Source organism: Lampetra fluviatilis, chromosome 34, assembly GCF_964198595.1.
Source record: "Lampetra fluviatilis chromosome 34, kcLamFluv1.1, whole genome shotgun sequence".
Classification (NCBI taxonomy): Eukaryota; Metazoa; Chordata; class Hyperoartia; order Petromyzontiformes; family Petromyzontidae; genus Lampetra; species Lampetra fluviatilis.
The window spans coordinates 2,972,883-2,990,981 of NC_136308.1; the positions used below are offsets into that span (position 1 = coordinate 2,972,883).

At 44.9% G+C, this 18,099-nt stretch overlaps 2 protein-coding genes across 3 annotated transcripts in view; both read left to right on the top strand.

Annotated features, from left to right (window-relative positions):
• Window positions 1–3,570, top strand: part of LOC144944407 (actin nucleation-promoting factor WASL-like) — a 32,118-nt gene extending 28,548 nt beyond the window's left edge. Inside the window, exons 9-11 of the mRNA XM_078872546.1 lie at window positions 746–1,233; window positions 1,665–1,773; window positions 3,394–3,570. Coding sequence (XP_078728672.1) covers window positions 746–1,233; window positions 1,665–1,773; window positions 3,394–3,446 — 650 coding nt within the window. The 3' untranslated portion in view covers window positions 3,447–3,570. The remainder of the gene's footprint in view (window positions 1–745; window positions 1,234–1,664; window positions 1,774–3,393) is intronic.
• Window positions 3,571–10,269: 6,699 nt separating this feature from the next.
• PUS7L (pseudouridine synthase 7 like) overlaps window positions 10,270–18,099 on the top strand; it is a 36,478-nt gene continuing 28,648 nt past the window's right edge. The window contains exons 1-5 of one of the 2 annotated variants that reach the window (XM_078872307.1): window positions 10,270–10,357; window positions 11,571–12,272; window positions 13,222–13,573; window positions 13,844–14,003; window positions 17,637–17,841. In XM_078872307.1, coding sequence (XP_078728433.1) covers window positions 11,592–12,272; window positions 13,222–13,573; window positions 13,844–14,003; window positions 17,637–17,841 — 1,398 coding nt within the window. In that variant the 5' untranslated portion in view covers window positions 10,270–10,357; window positions 11,571–11,591. The remainder of the gene's footprint in view (window positions 10,358–11,570; window positions 12,273–13,221; window positions 13,574–13,843; window positions 14,004–17,636; window positions 17,842–18,099) is intronic. The other variant, XM_078872308.1, reaches the window with a different exon arrangement.

Below are 18,099 nucleotides of genomic sequence, written 5' to 3' on the forward strand. Positions count from 1 at the left end.
AAATATTACCCGGTAAATACCTTGTTTACCGCTCGCAGTCCGTGGCCTCCATTTAAAATTGGAATCATCGAGAGTATTCTATACTCGCTTTACTACCCGGCTTTGCCCAAGATTTGGATTCTTGTCTTGGATTAATACACAGCCTACGTGGAGGGTGGGGGGGATGCGTGACGTCAGCAGGCACACTGCGTGACGCTGCCGCATGCGGGTGACATCACAGATGTGACGTCACCGCTCACTTGCCGTGAAAAATATATCCATTATTGCGCCCCCCCCCCAAAAAAAAATATACAAAAGTCTATTTTTATACTTTTTGCATTGTGTACAGTCTGGAAGCTGCCCACATGCCAAATTTCAAGTTTGTTGCATGTTGGGAAGTATGCTCTAAACATTTCGAACAGACACACATATTCACAAATTTCCCTTATATATAGATGAATAAAGCACTCTACCTAGCCGCCTCTGACCACGGGAAGGGAGTTTCACAGCGTTTTTGTCATCCACAAACCCTCACCTCCACAGTGCTGGATTCCAGGCGGGCACCACCACTGCCCGGCAATAGCCACAGACGTAGTTCTCACCTACCTAGCACCCGCGCACGAGCAGATGTATTGTGACTGAGCCACGTGCGAATGTGCGTCTGTGTGTATTCGACATGCTGTGCAAGTGTTATTCTGTTGAACCACAACGTGCATTTTGTCTCCCTTACTGATCGATCATCCACCAACGCGACTGCCTCGGCCAGCACCCAGGGCCGGCCCGCTGCCACCAACACCCCCCCAGATAGAAGCACCGCCGCAGCAGCCCTCCAAAGGTCGCAGCCACAGCTCCCGCCCGCTGCCCTCCCGGCCGTGCCCTACTCTGCCCCCGAGCCTGCCGCCGTCGCCGCAGCCGACGCATCAGCCCCCCTTCAACAGCAGAGCCGTGCCACCGCCCCCGCCACCCACCCAGCGCGGCGTTGCCTTCTCTCAAGCGCCGCCGCCGCCGCCACCTCTGCAGGGTCCGAGGGCACCGCCGTGCGGGCCGGCCCCGGGCCCCCCGGCCATGTCGGCACCACCGCCGCCGCCGCCGCCCCCGCCGGCGAATAAACCCCCTCCACCAGGGGTACCCCCTCCACCCATGCAAACTGAGCCACTCGCCCAGGGAGGAGGTGGAGGAGATGATGGAGGAGGAGGAGGAGGGAGACGCGGGGCACTGCTGGACCAGATCCGCCAGGGTATCTCACTCAAGGCTGTGAGTTGACGCAATCGGTCTTGAGATTCGACTTCGTCGTGTGTCTTCTTTTCAAATGTTTTTAAAATTATTTATCACCCCGCAATGTTATTCAAATTGTGCCATCGACTTCACGCCACGGGACGGAAGTGTCTGAATTAAATGAAGGGACGTGTTTTTATGTTTCTCCGATTCACGAGCTGCACATGAGCCCCTGCAGGTTGATCTATAATTGTGTTCACATGAATTTGCACACATTTAGATGCATGGCCACTGTCACAAAATTGCGTTCGTGGTAGCAATCTGCATTGTGCAGCGGCTGTTGAACTGGATTCTTGCCCTGCATCTACATCAGCCGTACCAAAAAAGAAGGCAGCGTGCCTGGTGAACCATTCACCTCTTCCGACATCCACCATGCGTAAACACGCGTGTCATGTTCCCCTTGATCGCAGGCTGAGCTCACGAGCCCTGCCTCATCCTCTTGCACGGAGGATGTTCCCGGTATTGCGGGCGCGCTCATGAAAGCACTGGAGATGAGAAACAAAGTCATCCATTCCTCCGGTGAGAACGCAACGCTTTCACGCACCGCTTTCCACCACCATCATCAAGAGCATTTAAATCGGCTGATTATGATCCTTATTAAATATCGCCACTGTAAATGTTCATCATCAGCCATGGTCCAGTCCACTGCTGGATGAAGGCTTCCCCCAAGCCAGCTGCCACCGCTCATGATCCCACGATCCAACAATCCACCTTGCTCTTTTACAAGAAGTGATTTCATCACTCCATCTCTCGTAGTCGACATTCTTCCATGCGCGTTCAACTCCCTGGCTGCCACACTTTGCCAGTCTGAGCCTAAACTATTTCGTCATCTCCAGACAGTGTCCCACCTCAGTACTAACCAGGCCCCGAAAATCCAGCTTAGCTTCCAATATCTGATGAAATTGGTTACATTTATAGTCAAACTAAAAGTTTTAGCTTCTGTACAAACAATATTATTCAGCTGCGTGTGTTTAGGTGAGCAACCACTGGATTATTTTTGGCCGATTGGGTCTCATCAGAATTCTAGATTTGAAGCTTTCGTGACTGCAATGATTCATATTCGTAGGTTTTTTCGGTAAAGTCACGTAGGTAAAAAATTCAAATTCATAAAAGTATTTTACTTTTATTAATTTTAATTTTAAGTAGAACAATTAATAAAAGTATTTTACTTTTATTAATTTTAATTTAAATTTTTTACCTACGTGACTTTACCGAAAAAAACTTAGAAAATGTCTCATCAGAAGTCAGGCTTGTTAAACAAATGCAGCTGGGTTACTGGGCGTTATTGGGAAGAACACATAATCGAAGGGTTCACCAAAATAGCAATACTTTATATTCTAAACTCATCATGCGTCGTGGAGGAGCATTATGTCAATTATTTAGATTCCCATTGACGCGAGGCAACTGCAGACCAGGGGCACACGGAGAGAGCGCTGTATTGTATCTCAGTGAGGGCGTCTTGTCTTTACAGAATCTCTGGTTCTTCAAGTGCTCGTCTGCACACCAAAACGTTTGATGGCACTGACATGTGCTTTTAATAATAATAATAACAACAACGTCATTTTATAGAGCGTCATCCATGCAATTTCATCCCACTACTCTGCGCCAGTCCCTTTCACAGATGACAAAAAACCCCTACTACTTAGCAAATACAAATATATTAACATAAATAACGAGAGAGAAAAATACACATGACAAGAAAAAAAGAATCACAAAGAAATAAGTAAGCTCGGTTTCCATACCCCAGACTAAATAACAAGCCCACGGTTGTAACCATGCAGGACCACGATACAAAGTGCGGCCCAGTTACACACTTGAAGTCCTTCATGCATCACATCCTTGAATGTGTTCGTTCAGTGTTTAGATTCCCCCGTTAGTGGGGGTGATATTACATTTCAAATGAAACCCTTTGAACCTTTCAACATAACTGTTATCAACACTGTCGGCCAGGAGTCAGCAACCACAACAACAAGAAGGGGCACATTTTTTTCTAATTCGGTATAACAAAAATAACAACTCAATATTTCACGAGCCGCAATGCAATGTGAATAAGGTCACGAAGCGCTTGTTTCTCGGACGTATTTTTCGTCATCTTGTTTTATTGGTGACATCCTTTTAAATGTAACTTTGTTACCACAGATGAGGACGATGACGAAGAACCGGAAGAGGATGACGATGAATGGGAGGATTAAAGTCGAGCTATCGAAGACGGGATTTTGTAATGTAGAACAAACGGCACGTGCACCGATGCACACACGCACCAACTGAGGCACCACACAAACGTAGAGTTCGTGATAAGGTTTTTTTTTGGATCAGATCGCGTAAATGTAAATGTGTCGTTCGCCCACCTCCACCCGACACGGCCTGTGAATAAGGTTTGTCACGCAAACGAAACGCGCCAATTTGTTACTCCACATACCGTTGTGCTAAATTAGTAACAAATTGGCACGTATCGTTCACGTGACAAACCTTCGGGTGGAGGTGGGATCTATGCCATATTTCAAGTCACGTGATATAATCCCCCCAAAAAACGTCACCGTGAATAATATTGGTCGCGAAAGGCAACGTGTTGAATTTACACACGTGTAGCGTTCGCGTGAAATTATGTTGTGAGTGCCCGTAGCAATTACATGGTAAAACAACTCTTTGACCAACTGTGTCTTAAGACCTAACAAAAATGGGACATTTTCACGTGTTTTAAAGTGTCTTCTCCCCCTCGTATATATAACAGCTATGCCTGTGACAATCATAACATGTAGGAACGATTCTTTGACTTTTTTTCCTGGTTCTTTTTCTGATGTATTTGTAATGTCGACTGACCCACTCTATTCAAAACAGCAATGAGCTGGCTGACATGTAATATCAATATGAATCTACGTGTTTAAGTGCAGACATGACATTCACTGTTTCGAGTATTTCATTAAAATATGCAATGTGGGGGTGGGTAGGGGGGTTGCAAAATGTCTCGTTTATTTTCCAATATTACAGTATTTTTACTCATGTTAAATATGTACAAAATGTGATTTTTCTTTTTTGGTATCAATGAATTCATGTTGCTTTCATCTGTAAGTGATACAAAATAAAATCTATTGTAAGTGTTCAGTGGAAAGGGCAAAGCCAGTCGATGATCAGGGGGGAATTAAAGGGCATCAAATGCGTCGCACATCTGACCATCAATGTGCACTCTTACCAATGAGCCGCCCATACCCAGTGCAGTGTTTGTGCGCAGTGATGCAACTCTGGTCCTCTACAGACGTTCGCAAATCCGACCTTCGCCAACACGCTAACGTGTTCTCAATCTCACACGCCCAGCACGTTTGCCCATGTTAAACGCAGTTTGCGCTTTACCATCAGGTGGTCAAGGTGTGGCTGGCATTTTAATGTAGATGTTCGCATGGCTATCAATTTCACATATCCGCATATGTCTAAGTGCACAGTGAGTCGGATGGCTGATGATATTTCGCTGTTGTGTGTTTCCTGCTCCAAGTGGTCACCTCCAACTAAAACTGTGTTTTTGTTTGCTGTATACCTGGAGATGCAATGGTACAAACAATCTGTGTTTTTCTCGGCCACCAATGGGTCATTTGTAGATACTTCAGTCAATGCAGATTTTTTTTTAAATGCATTTCTTATTTTTTTGTGATTATAAAAAAATGTGTGTTAATATGTACTGTAGTGGCATTGTCATGTATTCTAAATACAGTACCTGAATATGAACATAAATTACTTAGATGCGGTTTGGAATACAGTCAATAAACGGTATATTTTAAACCTGTATCCGTAGGTTATATACCATTGTTATGAGATCGCATTCGCTAAATTATTAATAATCATATATTTAGTTCCCACTGACTCCAAACCATGAGTTTTTCTAATGCTTAATGTTATAATGATTCAGGAGATTGAACGGTACCTGTGTTGACGTCACTATTTTAGTTCAGAAATAAAACGTTTGGAATTTCAAACATTGGTCTGGCTAATGTTGCACCTCACTGCTGCACACTATTGTTTAAAAGAATGTGTTACAATGACACACGTAACAATTGCACCTTCCTCCGTGCTTACACTCAATTGCTGGAAGTGTCTGCGTTCATCGGCATTCTCGTCTGCGCATTATAAAGTCGAATTTGTAATCCCTCAAACTTTGGTAAGGTAAAGAAAAGAACAATGGATTATAATATATCTGCACGTGAGGGTTGGTGTCGGCTATCGTCTCAAATCGCTGATACTCAGAGAAGAACCACCCCCAGTGCCTCGACCGAAATAATTTATGGGCCAGAGCAGAAATCGGAAACCACCTAAGGAGAGTATTGTAAATATTTAGTCGAACTGATTTATTTATATGGCTAATGAGAATGAATTGCTTGATAACCCTCTCATTTCAAATGGTCCTCACATAATTGACTATGAATGGCCACGTAAATAAATTTGAACTGCTCAAGCTATGCCAGCCACCTCAGATGGGAATCTACCGACAGGCGAAATTTCAGGTCCTGGCTCATGGACTATTTATCTCCAAAGGGACCCAAGAGTTCTAGATTTGAAGTTTTCGTGACTGCAAGGATCCATACTCTTTGCTTTTTTCGGTAAAAGTCACGTAGGCTAAAAGAAAACAAATAAATTAAATCACGACGTTTCGGAGGCAACACAAGCTTCCGTCTTTAGGTGGAACCGTCACAGCAAAATTACTGTATCGAAAACACCAAAGAGTAGGGAGTGTTGAGAGCAGAGGTGTGGACTCGAGTCATGTGACTTGGACTCGAGTCATGAATTTGATGACTTGCGACTCGACTTGGACTTGCATAACAATGACTTTGTCCCACCTCTGGTGAGAGCATAGCCATTCACGGTCACCCAACCACTTTGTCTTTCTAGAAAGTGTACTCGCACTCAGCACTCCCTCGGCTAGTATGATTCGCTACATACGGTGCGAAAGAAGTTCAACATGCATACATACATACATACATGTGCTGTACAACGAGTCTGAATATGTAACTCAGTGATCCTGTCAAAAACAACACAGTTCTGGGGCAATGATCGAGGCAAATAAATATAAGCAACGCTCGTTCACACACATTGATCACAACATGTCCTTCCCTTGTACCTCCGATTAGCACTGTTGGTTACTTACGGTTTGAAACAAAGTTCAACAGACATACAACAGATAAGTAGAGAATCATCAGATATTAGTCGTCAATTGATATTAAATTCAGAGTAAATACTCAAGGCAAAGGTAAACACGTATATTTGGTTAAAGCAAAGCCATTTCCCCCATATTTAACAGTTTTACATCCCAGTAACCCTGACACCCAAGTTTACCAGCTAGGATGGAAGAGAGTAACATATACACAACGTCACAAGAGATGCGAATACAAAACACAGTTTGAGTTTGATGCAAAATGCTGTTTTAGAATCAGGTCAATACATCTAGATCTATTGTTGGTAAAGGAACTTCTGGTAAAACCCTCAACTGTGTTTAACACTTAAACTATGGCGCTGTTCAAGGCTCTGGGAAGTCAAGCAACGTTAAATATTGGCAAGGATCTTTTAATTAATTGCATTGGCTGTTCTGTGCGTCAGTGGGTATGTGACTCAGAGATAATCGTGATACCCCGTGGACGAATGAGAACTGGAAACCCCGAATTACAGTACTATGCGACTCGTTTTGGACAGCTCTACTGTGCTGCATCATGTTTAACACAATTAAACCAAATCACACGAGTGTACGATGAAAGGATAATGAGAAACATGTAGCTCATGTGATTTAGACACAATATACCTGACTGCAAGGTTTAGCTGTCCACCAAGACAATTGTTTGATCAACCATTTGGTAGAGTTGAGTTGTACAAAAAAGGTTTAAATTAAGTGCTGACACAGCAGTGTGAAAGGACTTGTTATAAAAGTCCAGTATCAGAGAAAAGGGAACTAGTTGGACGTGTGCTTGCCTAAAAATAAACGTTTGGTCAATGACGTGTAAAACATCTCGGAAAATATTTCAGTTTTTAGGAACACCCATTTCCCGATGTAAAATAAGTAGAGTATAGTGCATTTGTTAAATGAAGTAATTTTTCAACATCTGGCAATACATTCAAGGTTGGTGATATGCTATGCACTTTCCTTTATGACTGTCATGCCCAATAAAATAACAAAATGCACAATGTTAATAACCCAACCATAACAATTTGTCTTTAATAACATTGACAAACGCTGATCTCTAAACCAGGTGACAGCCCATTGAGAAAATGCATATTTTGCAAGATTATAGGTCGAAGAATCCACGTAGATTACACAACTCTCTAGATGCAAGATTTTTTAAAGTCTAACGTGATTTCCTTCACACTAAAATTAATTGCGTTCCCAATATTAAGCATGGGAAATTGCTGACTTCCATTATCTTTAGTTATCTGCCCAAGGGCAGGTTCTGGACTCACATTTGCCTTATCCAGTCCCATCCTTTGTTTTTTTCTTCAACTCTGCACACATCCCGCCTTCTATTACTCAGATTATATGAATAGAAATAATCTAATTTCCTCTATTATATATTTATTAGAAAGAAGCAAGGGTGTTCGGTGGGATATGTTTTTAAGGGATTTATGATTTGTATCCATCATATGCCTGGTTTCCAATTCACCTTTTGTTTGGATAAGTGCAATTAACCATATTTGATTAAAAAATGAAGAAATGTTGATATGATGAATTCAAATGTAAATGTATTTTCTTCCAAAAGAAATATGTTACTTGAGAATAGGATAATTATATAAGAACTTAATGCTTTGTGGAATACATATATTTATGATGTGGTGAATAATTTTAACTTTGAAATAAGACATTCTTTCAATTACAGTTATCATCAAGAACATACTGTGAAAATCACGTGAATAACAGTATATAATTGCAGTAGTATGATGTATTGAAGAGAAACAATTGCGTTTTGGAAGACGATGTTACCCAACTGTTATGAATGAATAATGATTCAAATAATCCCTATTAGTTCTACTGTTTAATTAAAATCCGGTGATTGTATTTCCAAATAATTAATTTCCAGGCTCAAAAGTCTTGTATGGTAATTTATATAACTGTATATGTCTTCATTTGCACGATCGTCATAATGTGTCGTCTCAATGTCATAATCGCATGTAAACACTCGTTAATTGACTGATAACATCTTCATAAATGAAGGATTGCAGAGAGTGTGGGGCATTCTGCATTGGCTCACTGTCTGGCTCGTTTGTCTGTGGTTCCTTGTGTCTCGCAGTTGTCGCTCTGTACTAGAGAGAGCAAACACTCTGTGTTACAAGTTGACATCATTCTTATAATTCTGGCTTTTAGCATTCATCCCATCTTGCCCTACTAGAAAAAAACATTTTTAAATACATCCGCTTCTTCAACATCTCTGGGTGTGCATGTTTCCATTTTTTTGAATGTCTTGTGCACTTAAACAGTATTTATTTTAGAGATAAAATCTAAAAGTTCACTCTGCTTGTCATGATTCTTAAAATATGTAATATCTTATATTATATTAATTTGACATTTCCTGTGAGTACTTCCACCTTGTCCAAGACGCCTGACTGCTGTGGAAGAGTAGGCCAAATACCCTTTCGAGGGGCTCTCTGAAGCAGTAGCCTGAGCATGTAATTGCAGGGATGTGCCTTTACCTTTCGCACACTTTCAATTCTTTTTCCTAATATTATCTGGTTTTCTCCCCATTACTTAAACAGTAAGAATATGATAATTGTTGTTGGTCAAACATCTCAATGCAGGACTCTCTTGAATATGAAAGTCTTTGGACTCAGTGTGGCTTTCCTGGGCGAATAGGGTGCCGCGGTAGTGAGTTATTAACTATGTGGTGTACAGGATGTTGTTGATTTGATCCTGACCCTGACGCCTGCTGTATATTTGGAGTTTGAATGTCTCTGGTCGTGTGGATTTTTATCTGAGTCCTCCGGTTTTCCCCTCTACATTTAGAAACGCGCGTTTAGGGGCCGTCTATAAATGACGTCACGCAATTTTGGATGATTTTTGACCCCCCCCCCCCCAGTCACACGGGGTCACAAAAAGTCAGACCCCCCCTCAAATATGACGTCACAAAGCTCTGCCCCCCATCCAAAAAATAAAACATGCTTCAAATCGCTTTAAACTATTGTCATTGTAGTGCGTATTTAATGTGCCGCTGCACTCTGATGTTGTAGGATAACACATTTATTAAAAAGTCTATTTAATTAAGTAGAACGTGTTGTCTATATTTATTTAAAGTTGCGCATTTTTACGTGACGTCACATTTCTCACCCCCCCCCCTCGTCACGCATCGCCACAAATGTCTGACCCCCCCCCCCCCCTAGGTGCGTGACGTCATTTATGGACGGCTCCTTAGAGTATTTAGCTGCTTTCAATTTCCACTTCATTAGGCTATAATTTGTGGCCAGGTCGCTTTTGAAAAAAAATACTGCTACATAGCTCAAGAGGGCCTTATCTTGTAGAATAAAACAAAATGTTTTTTTGTTAAAGAAGTCCATATATTAATGAGTATCAAAACCATTGAAACTCATCATGGGACCTCCTTTGCCAGTACCAAAATATACTAATAGGGGTTTTCCCCTTTTTTCTGGCAACAAAACTGACACCTTTTGCAAGGAATCATGCTTACAGGCTCCAAAGAAAGCTGTCTCTGGTGTGGACCAATCAGTTTCAAAGACAATGCATAAATTATCAGAGTATTGTTTTTTGTTTGCATTTGACTGCAAGTATTGTGGTTAATGTAAGCATGATTCCTTGCAAAAGGTGTCAGTTTTGTTGCCAGAAAAAAGGGGAAAACCGCTATTAGTATACATTGAAACTCAGTCAATCATTTGGCCTCATACAATCGGGTGGTGGGTGTGGGTGCTGAATGAACAGCGCCCTCTCGCGTGAGAAGCGGCGATGTCACCGCTCTTGTGATTGGCCGAGACGAAAGTCCCCTTGTTTCCGCGGGACCAATCGGATCGGCCGTTACATGTTTTTCTTAATTCTGATCCGGGTTCACGAGGCACACGGACTCCGCTCTCTGTGTGTGTGTGCTGTCCGCCCGCGTGAAAATTCTGTCGATATTTTAAACGTATTTACAACGTAAGACTTTCTCAATGTTATTGTTGTTGTGTTGGGTTTTTTTCCCACCTCCAAGCAGGCTTGGCCGTGTCATTACCGGCGCAGAATAGTGCAAAGTATATCTTGAAACTATGTATCGTACGGTATTCATACTCCATTGCTCTGCGTCGCTGTCAGCGTAATCACCTACATTGTATTGTGCCCTATATAGAGTGGGATCGACGGTGCCATTATAAGTTGCCCGTTTAGTGGTGAAACTAAGTCGATCTTAAATAAGTTATCGAAGGCACGTAGAAGCGTGCGCTTTCAGATTCTTGAGTTTCAACACGTGCTATTTCCTAATTCTTAGGTTTCAATGAATGGACTCCCATTTGGGCTGGCTGGCTCAAGGGGCCGTCCATAAATGACGTCACGCACCTGGGGGGAGGGGGTCAGACATTTGTGATGAGGGGGGGGGGGGTGAGAAATGTGACGTCACATCAAAATGCTCAACTTTAAATACATATAGACAACACGTTCTACTTAATTAAATAGACTTTAATAAATGTGTTCTACAACATCGGAGTGCAGCGCCACATTAAATGCGCACTACAATGACAATAGTTTAAAGCGATTTGAAGCATGTTTTTTTTGGGGGGGGGGAGGGCAGAGCTATGTGACGTCATATTTGAGAGGGGTCTGACTTTTTGTGACGCCGTGTGACGAGGGGGGGGGGGGTAAAAAATCGTCCAAAATCGCGTGACGTCATTTATGGACGGCCCTTTAATCTGGGACTGTGCTGAAGTAAAATGTGTGTCTGGTGTGCAAGATCGGACTTTGGGTTCAAGTTAAATGTATGAGTAAAATTAATGAGAGGTTCAATGAGAAATGAACTGACGGATTTGAATGGCAGTGTTGAATTAAGTAGTTAACACTTGGTTTGACTAATACTCGTGGAGTATTTTAAACGTCACAACATTTGCAAAAACACTCCAAACATGTTCGTCAGTAGCACTGGCGTTGAAAGGAGAAATGTGTAATAGGCGACCTTAATGGGCTTAAAACTTAAATACATTTTAGCCTAAACACTTCTGCATAAGTAACCAGACTAATGTATTGGCATACTTTGTTTCCGCATTAAAACGTATCCTGAATACCTGTGTGTGTGTGTGTGAGCTGTATGTTTCTTCTCCTGTGGTTATTACGAAAGGTGGTTGACGCATCCCTTAATGTGCTCATTGTTTCTGGTGAGAAGTGCACGGCGGTTGCAGGCGCCATGGAGGAAGACCAAGAGGGCGGTGTGGACGATGCACAGCGACACTATTACATCGGCAGACACCCCGGATTCTGCGGGGCCATCAAGCAGTCTCCAGAGGACTTCATCGTCGTAGAGATCGATGAGCACAGCAACAGAGCGGACGCCGATCATTTGGTACCGGGCGATGGTCCTTCAAGCCGACTTGCGCCTCACGCTCCCTTCCCCTGTGCACCAGTCGAAGCCAAACGGCCAAAGCTTGACCCTGAGCGGTGCGTTAACGTGCCCGCGGAAATTGTGGTGCGGTGCGACTTTCCTGCCGTGGCGAGCCCGGCTTCTGCGGAGCGTCGCCTGGGTGAAGGCGTTGCGGAGGAGGAGGTCGAGGTGGCAGAATCCAGCGAGCAGCTCCTCCCGGACGCGATATTTGACGACGCCGACGCGGACGCGGCTCTTGAAGCCACTTGCGAGGTGACGGGCGTCCGAAACTCCGTGCTCGCGGAAGACGTGGCCGAGGCGCTGGGAGATTTCGCAGCGGCGGAGCGCGAGGCGGCGATGATGCTCTTGCCCGCGCGTGAAAGGAGCGACGCCGGAGGCCTCTCCCTTGGACTCTTCCCGGACAAAGAGACGAGAGCCGAGGTCCATCGCACGGTCCGTCAGAGGTTTCCCTTCCTCAAGACGATCACCAGTGGCACTGAAATTAAGGTGAGCGCACTCGAAGCGCAGGTCCATCGGCCGAGTAAATTGGTGCTCGGTATTTTAGCTGACTTCAGATATTTCTGTATTTTTGTACGTTTCTGCATATTTAAATTGGTTATTCAGTGTGCTTGAGTCATGTGAAAGGTCACTGGTTCAAATCTAAGACTCATCTCACAGCAAGCTAATGTCGTGCAGTAAAAAAATCATTTTTTTTATGATTTGCGTTGACTTAAATGGGTCACAGTGCATAACATTGCTATATTTGAAATAATAGTGCAAGCTCTGTGACATCCTGATAATTAACATTACTTAAAGTAATGTTCTTTTAGCTCCCAGAGTACTTTCTCTGCCTGGCTGTCACAATTGTGAACCTGGGGTATGGACGTTCCTCACACCATGCAGGGTGAACCAGTGTGCTCCAGTCGTGAGCATGCTATGCTATGAGCCCAGTGGCCTGAGCTCAATTCCCGTCTTCAGCGAACATCGGTGACAAGTGATATCAGAACCGGTCCTGTTCTCTCCCCATCCAACCCACACTGACCAGCATGGTGAAGTATGGTCAGAAATCTCCCTTGACTGACAACGGCATGTGGATGCCTTCATCATATTGATGCCTTGAAAATGGCTGGCATTTTTAAAATTGTTCTACATATGGCAGTAGTGAACATGTGCAAGATTCGATTAATGATGATATTTGTTATTCTTCTTGGTTCTTTCGGTAAAGTCATGTAGAATTGAAATAATAAAATAATAAAAATAAAGATTTTTTAATTTTAATTCTACGTGACTTTACCGAAAGAACCAAGAAGATGAATCCCTACAGTCACGAAAGCTTTAAATCAAAATATTTGTTATTTATAATGCCCGTGGTCTGAATCAACGACGGCATTAATTCGTAGCACGTTCACCGAGTCCCCTGTCGCTACCAGTGACAGCAGACACTTTTCGGCCGCAGGTGACGGCTGACCCCGTGTACGCGGAATTCCGGGGTCTCGTTTCGGAGGAGGAGGCCGATGGCTTCTTCCGTTTCGTCGACGCCAAGCGAAGGGACGCCACGTTCACGTTCCTCGCCGACTCGCAGCGGGCACGCAGGGCGGCTGTGCACCACGCCGTGACGCGCCACTTCGGCAAGGTCCTGGAGACCAAGAGCTTCTCCGAGGCTCGCGGCGGCTGCGGTGGAGGGCATTGCACCAGGATCGTGGCTCGGTTCAAAGGGGGGAGGGCGCCGAGCAAGAAACGCAGGGGCGCAGATGTCGGGGCCTCGGGGAGCGAGGACTTGGATTTGATTGACGGCGGCGTCTACACCGGTAAACTGTTTGTCTGTTTGAAAGTCAACGGTAATTTTCGCTATGTCGGAGATATGTTGTTCACCAAGTTATTCCCCTTTAGTCAATCAAGTCCTATATCAACCAGGTAATGAGTCATTTAAGACTGAAAGTCTTTTCATCGTGAGGGTTATTTGGCCATATAATGGTGAGTGCGGGTTGGTTAGCATAGCTAACGGCATGCCTGTCTGTCTGTCCGTCCTGTAATACTTGTACATACAGGGCTGTTGTGACTGTTAATGTGCCCTGCAGTGTTCACTTTGCAAAAGACCAACATGGAGACACTGGGAGCGATCAGCATGCTGGCTTCAGAGCTGGGAGTCCTCCCGAGTGACTTCAGTTACGCTGGCACCAAAGACAAGAAGGCCGTCACCTTCCAGAGGATGGTGGTTCAAAAAGTGACCCCCAGCAGGTACGCCGATGTGAGTTATAGGCCGGGGGTGAGGAACCTTGTTCTTACCGATTGTGCTTTCAGGTTCCTTTGGCGGGCAGCACAGCAGCTGACACGAAAGCTTGGCTCATGCAAGGACTCTTTGTACGTTGACAGTGTGCACGGCACTGTTTAAAAGACAAAAGTTGGCTGAGCGTGAGAACGTATAAACGGTGTTGCTCGGTCGAAAGTAATCCCTTCTAGTACCCAATTAGTGCAGCCCTCGATGCCGACGGAGCAAATACAGCAGTCAAGACGGAACGGAACAAACACGAAACAAACATAAACGAGACGAAACATGTTTATTTTAAATTCAGTCATGAACCAGGATCGTGACATTGAATTGCTGTGGGGTGAATCGTTACGTGGGCTGTTCATTCCAGGAGGAGGCAAAAACATTGCCCCCCCTGACCTTGAAGGATTTGGTCCCTCGTCGGAGAAACCCAGCGAAGGATTAATTCCGTTCGTAACGTAGTTTGCCTGCCAGTGTCGCACGTCGTGTCCCGGGTAAGTTGGGTGAGTTTCCTCCTCATGGCATGGGTGTGCAAGTTGTGGGATTTTGTCAAGAAACACGGTGTTACCATGTTAACCCTTTCTCGTTCTGAGACGTCTGCAAGTTGGTGGGTGGCTTTCGTTCACCGCTGAATCTCGGAACGCGCAAGCGGTTAGCGCTAATTTTATTTAGAGAGGCGTAGCGCCGTTGTTATAAAGACATCGTACTCACCGCAGAGAACCGTAGCGACACGACCACACTCTACGACAGCTGGCGCAAAACTGTGCCACGCCCTCCCGCATGGCCTTGTGGGAGCCTCGGTACGTGGTCCGACCTGAAGTTATACCGATAAAGTTTTTTTCTTCGTACGCGTACATCATCGGAATAGGAAAGGGTTAAGAGCCTCTTCGTTAGTTCCTAATCTCATTTGGCCTCGGGACTTCAGTGCTGTCCAGTATCAAATGGTATCGGATTGTCGGCACAAAGTGACGTGGGGAACGGATGTAATTTGTCGATCCATTGCTGAATGATGGCCTTGCCTGCCATCTTGGTGAGTGGTGCACAACTATACTTCACCATGCTGGTCATTGCTAGTTGGTGAACCATGGGGACCCGGGACCGGCTCAGATGTCGCTTGTCACGGATGTCAGCCTTTGTCAGATAACAAACTCGGGTTCGGTGGGTTCAGAGTGTTGTGTGGGTGAATAACCACTGTAACCACCAGTCCAAGGGACAGAGAGACATACTTAAAAAAAACTATAAAATTTCAATATTTTTATTTAACCAGGTAAGGCCCACTGAGATAAACAGTTCTTTTTCAGAAGCAGCCTGGCCACAACGAAGTGGCTTATCACGTGGACATTTATAGCAGCCAAGTACTCTTGAGTGCATGTTTATAAATGCGGAGGGAAAAACCGGAGGACCTGGAAAATAATCCACGCGACCACGGGCATCAGGGTCAGGATTGAACCCACGACCCCCTGTCTGCCAGGCGAGGTAGTTAACATCTCGACACCGTACTTTAAGTTCTATGCAAATGTTTCAAAAAACCTCCGCCACACACGTGACAGGTTTCATTTCTGTGCGACCATCCGTTCATGGTCTGGGGGCAAAATCGTTTGACGCCCGAAATAAAACGTGCAACAAATCCCAAGTGACCGTTTCACGCACCAGCTCAGAAATTGTGTACGGCAGTCGACACTAGATGGAGCAATACGACAGCCTTTTACTTGATGTGCATTAACCCATACAGAGTTAGGTGTTTAACGGTGAGTAAATACTCTGTTTCATACCTAGAGTATATTCGATGTAGATAGAATCCAAATTGGTTAATGAGCACAGCCTCCAATAAGTACACACAGTAACCACTTATATCTATGGGAACCTTTATGTCGGTATCAATATGATGATAAGAGAATGCCAAACGGCGATCAGCACAAATACAATGCAAATATCAAAGTATTGATAGCTCGGGTGAAGCAGTTCTTTGTGGTGATACAAGGCCATAAATGCTGCTCTCTCTGGTGTAGGCCAATCAGTTTTAAAGACAATGCATACAAACATGATTACCAAATCATGTTTATTTGCATGATTTGCCACAAGCACGTGTAGTTAATGCAAACACGCGGTCATGTAATTGATCATATTTTGCATATCGTACCTGAAGTTGAATGTATTTAGATTGTGCAATGAATTTACAGTAATCATTGATTACTTGTTCAGCTTTTTCCATACATGGCTCCTGCATTTCTATTATAGTATTCAGAAGGGGGGTAGAGCCCTGGGCGTAATGGTTTGTACGCTGTGCTGTGAACCCAGTACCCGGAGTGTCCACGGATGCACCAACCTGCGCTCACCTGCACGGTGAAGTATGGTCAAACAGCCCCCGTGAACGACACGGAATGGGGGAGGCATTCAGACAAAAGGCTGTACAATATGATGTTTTAGTTTTTATTGTTCACGAACGATAATCTCCTGGGTCACGTGGGATTAGCTCAGCGTTTCAGCGTCAGTCACTGAACATGGAACCAGATACTTCTTGACGGCAAATGTTACTGCCACGTTACACGTTTCAAATTGTATCACGTTGAAAACAAATTTCTTTAGAACTGCTTTTTTTGTGTTCAGTGTATTGTCTTTCCTCCCGCACCTCCAATGAACACGGTTGGCGATGTATGGTGTGAAAGAAGTCCAACATACATGCGCGTGTCATATATCCTACCATGGAAGGAACATTTGATTTCACCAATTTTTTTAGTCAGATTCCATAAAAAATAGACATTGCTATACGATCGCAGGCCTGGTTATTTTTTCCCATTTGTCAAATGTGGTTTCGGTTTTACTCACGCTGGCGACGCGACCTCCCGCGGCGCTCCTGGACTCACGCCCCAGAGGTCGCCCGTTCCACTCCATGCGCCGGCGCGGCAGTTTTCAAACGACGGTGCACGTTTGTAAAAATCACCCCTGCCTGCCCATCTCTGTTAAAGCCAGCGGAATCGATGGGTTGCGCCTGCACCCAGTGTGTTCAGCGGGTCTCGCGCGGTGGGCTAAAGTGTGGGTACGAGAAGAGGAGGGCAAATACCATCTACAGGGGCTCTCTAAGGCTCCCTCTCGTGGCACGGGCAACTGCTTGCAGGGTTGCACCTTTAGCTACTAAGTCTAAACTAAAACTATATACTAAACTCATAATATAGGTTTTTTTTGGGTTAGATCGCGTAAATATAAATGTATCGTTAAACCCGCCACCACCCGACACAGCCAATTAATTAGGTTTTTCACGTAAATACTAAACTGTTTTAATTTTACCAGGTAAGGCCCACTGAGCAATATGGCTCTTTTTCAGAGGTGACCTGGCCACAAATGGTTGCTCAAAAAAGTGGCTGATCATGCGGAAATGTATCGCAGCCAAATACTCTGAACGCACGTTGATTCTCAATGTGGAGGGAAAAACCGTAGGACCCGGAGAATATAATCCACGCGACCACCACGAGGCGAACGTGCAAACTCCAAACACACAGGCGTCAGGGTCGAACCCGCGACCTCCTGCGTACCGGGCGAGACATTTAACGTCTCGTCGAGAGTAACGGCTGTGCCGATGTCAAGTTGACCCCTTTCCTCGGCAGGTTGCAGGAGGCGGCCGCGAGGCTGGAGGCCAGAGGCCTGCGCGTGGCGGCGGCGTCGCGAGCAGCCCGCCCGCTGCGACTCGGCGAGCTGTGGGGGAACCATTTCCGCGTGACGCTCAGAGGCGTCGGGGCGCCCACAGCAACTCCACAGCCGGACGACGCTGCCGTGCGGGACTGCGTCGAGCGAAGCGTGCGCGGCGTCGCGGTGAGTGTCCGGCACGTCGCCGCTGCCGCACGTCGCGTGTAAATAAAGCACTTTAAAAATATACAAATATAAACTTTTTTCAATTACCTTACCGGGTAAAGCTCACTGAGATATTAACGTATTCGTCAGAAGCGACCTGGCCCACAAACGTATTGCACGAGGTTGGATGAGAAGAATGAAAAGTCTGTATGTATGTATGGATGTTGAACTTCTTTCGCACCGTACGTAGCCAACCGTGCAAATCGGAGGTGCGGGTGA